Genomic DNA, 2,738 nt, shown 5'->3' with positions numbered 1-2,738 from the left:
TGACCGTATGGAACATGATTTCAAGGCTACCCACATGATGGGTCCCTGCGACCGAGAGCTCTACGTTACTGTAAAAGACCCAAGGCGCAGCGCCCTCCCCTGCCATCCCCTCACCTTCGGAAGTTATGCAAGAAAAGTACTGTGTCGCCAGTGGTCACGCTGTAAGCGAAATGGCTTGTCCTGCGAACGCCCATGACACCGCCAACCCGGGTACTGGCGCTGTCTGTGGATGGACGCCGATGGAGGGTGGGGACAGACTTGGACGCGCAGTGTGAGAAATGGCAGTCCGCGAGTTGCTGATGAACACTGGACATCTCATATGGCCATTGTACGACGTGATGGACGAGTTACGATACTCTGGAGCCCACAAGGTACCTACACAGGGAATGGGGGCTACTAGTCTGTTTACCGTGACATTCAGTCGCGCGGGGGTTTCCGTAGGGCACAGAGGGCGACGAATTGCATTAGTCCTCAAGCGGGAAATCTTGTCAATACCCTTCAGCCTGCCGACCTTAGCCATACGGGTACTTTGGGCGTGACGGCTTTTCCTTTGGATCTACAGTCCTCGTTCACTACACGTGCCATCCCGCTACAACCCGGTCAACCAACCACTGTGACGCAGATCATCATCAGCTCACCAAACCAGGCATGGCCGCGTCTGCGAAGGTTCGCCAGTCGCGGCTTTCGGGAAGATGACACTCAGTTGCCCTGCCCAGATAACAGACTTGAGAAAGTGTCCGAAAGGCGGTGACCAAAGTAGCCAAACGCCGGTCTTCGTGATCACCTCGCGCAAACGAGAGGGTGTGCTGGACCCGTTCGCGCGCTGGCGTGCCGGCCTACAGAAACGACGTTCTGCAGGAAGACGGCTGCTCACAGGCCCAGGATTCCCTTTTTCCTTGACTTACGTAGGGCATCAACAACCACACCGGCCGGCTGATTGTTGGGCAGCTCCCCTCCCCCGCTTCATCTGTCGTGGCCGACGACGAACAGTGATGGGCACTCGCATGAAGGGTGCATCCAAAAAGAAAACCATCATGAGATCTTGATCCCTCGTTGGTGATTGATTGATGGCTGCAGCTCTTGGCTGTTGCTTGCTGCTCTGTTTGCGCATGCCACTGATTTCTATGTGCCTGTGGAGGCCGTAAATGCAAAATCCCTTTCCCCCGTTTCCCAATCCAGCCTTGAAAGGTTCAACGATATGTGACCTGTCCGATCTCTTTGGCAGACACAACCATGGCGATGAAAGTGTGGTTTCCTGATAGCAGGAGAGCAATAAAAAAAAGACAGGGAAAAAAACGCTCTGAACGCCTCGACCCTTTCCTGACCACCGAAGCCCCCCAAAAAGCAAGACTATCCAAGACGAAAACTCCCCTGGCCCCTGAGAGAAAGGTAAAAACAGCAGAACCACGAAAGCAAAGTATTCCTCATGGCTGGCCCATTCCCCACAAACTTAACAAAATGAAACAGAAGTACAAGCTGTCTCGCAACAGCGTTGAGTTCCCCTGGTGCCGTTCCCTTGTGCTTCCCTACTGGTCCTCACAGCATCGCAAATGACTTCGCCGGGAACCTGTGCCTCACTCGCACCTATTGCCCCGAAGAGATGACGAGCGGAAAAGGCGACAGGTGCCAGTCCTGCAGCATGAGAAGGGGCCATTCTTTGGATTCTTTGGATACGCACGACGGGGCAATCATTCGTGAAGAACGGCGCCGGTACGACCGCACCAGATAGAAGCGCGGCGGGGGAGTATGCGATGATGCGAGGAATGACAGACTGGTGACATACCCCCCCGTAGTGTCAACCTGTGACTGCTAACGCCAGGCTAATGTGCCGAGACGGTGCTGGGGATGAAGGCCGTGTCTAGTCTTTTCCGACTTTCTTTTTTTGTCGCCAATTTTCGCATTTGATCTTTTTTAGGCGTTGTTTAGGGGCCGCTCTAGAGGCCGATGGTCTGGTTGTTACGGCGGATCATCTTCTCCCAAGGCTGAGTCTGTCGGGGTTTGCAGTGGCCTAGAGACTTCTGTTAGTCCTGTACACCCACAGTGATAAAGATGGCGACAGTGGGCGACTTCGGGATGTGGGGGGACTGTGTTCGCTATCCATCGAAGCATTGACTTCGTTCAGTGCACCTGCAGGTGGGGTGGGGGGGCTTGAAATTTGGGGTGATGGTAGAGTTTGATGGGCACTATGGCTGGGGAGAGGGATTCATGTCGTGCTGGAGGAATGACTGAACAGGGGTTAGAGAGGAGGATGGACGTACTACACTGTTCGTCACCCCTGTGTGAGACGGGTCAGTCAAAGCTTCCAAGAGGAGCAGAGCCAACACGGGGAGGGGGAAAGGATCTTTACCTGTACTCATAATGACTGACACTCAGAGGGCACCTCAACTGTGTCCTAAGATATTCCGGGCACCATCTCGACACGATCCAGCGGAAGTGGCCGCAGTGGAACTCCCTCTGTATCCTCATCAGCAACCCCCCTTCTAGGTGGAGGATCAAAATGTCCTACCTGGATCCAGTCACACATGTTGTTCGGTGCTCGTGTGTTGTTGTAGTAAATTCTGTTGACGTGTTTCTGCTCTTGTCGTCTCGTGCCTCCAAATAGAGGCGTCCCGGCAAAGGCAAGCGTTTTGGTGAGCGATAGAAGTGCTAGCTGGTCGTCCTGGCGGGGGGCGTGGCGGCCTGTTGATATGAGGAGAGGGGCGTTTGTTCTTCAGCTGCAGATGTTTTGCTGGTGCAAG

At 54.3% G+C, this 2,738-nt stretch overlaps 1 protein-coding gene across 1 annotated transcript; it reads right to left on the bottom strand.

Moving 5' to 3' along the window:
- Positions 1-1,934: 1,934 nt before the first annotated feature.
- On the bottom strand, positions 1,935-2,524 carry D7B24_002865 (uncharacterized protein; the record flags this gene model as incomplete). The annotated part of the gene is made up of 4 exons (XM_028637062.1): positions 1,935-2,008; positions 2,259-2,275; positions 2,348-2,454; positions 2,507-2,524. 4 exons carry the CDS (start codon positions 2,522-2,524, stop codon positions 1,935-1,937), a joined length of 216 nt encoding a protein of 71 aa, XP_028490977.1.
- Between the last annotated feature and the right edge of the window lie 214 nt (positions 2,525-2,738).

This window comes from Verticillium nonalfalfae, assembly GCF_003724135.2.
Source record: "Verticillium nonalfalfae strain VnAa140/NRRL 66861 chromosome Unknown scaffold_174, whole genome shotgun sequence".
In the NCBI taxonomy this organism is placed as follows: Eukaryota; Fungi; Ascomycota; class Sordariomycetes; order Glomerellales; family Plectosphaerellaceae; genus Verticillium; species Verticillium nonalfalfae.
This window is presented reverse-complemented; position numbering and strand designations above follow the sequence as displayed.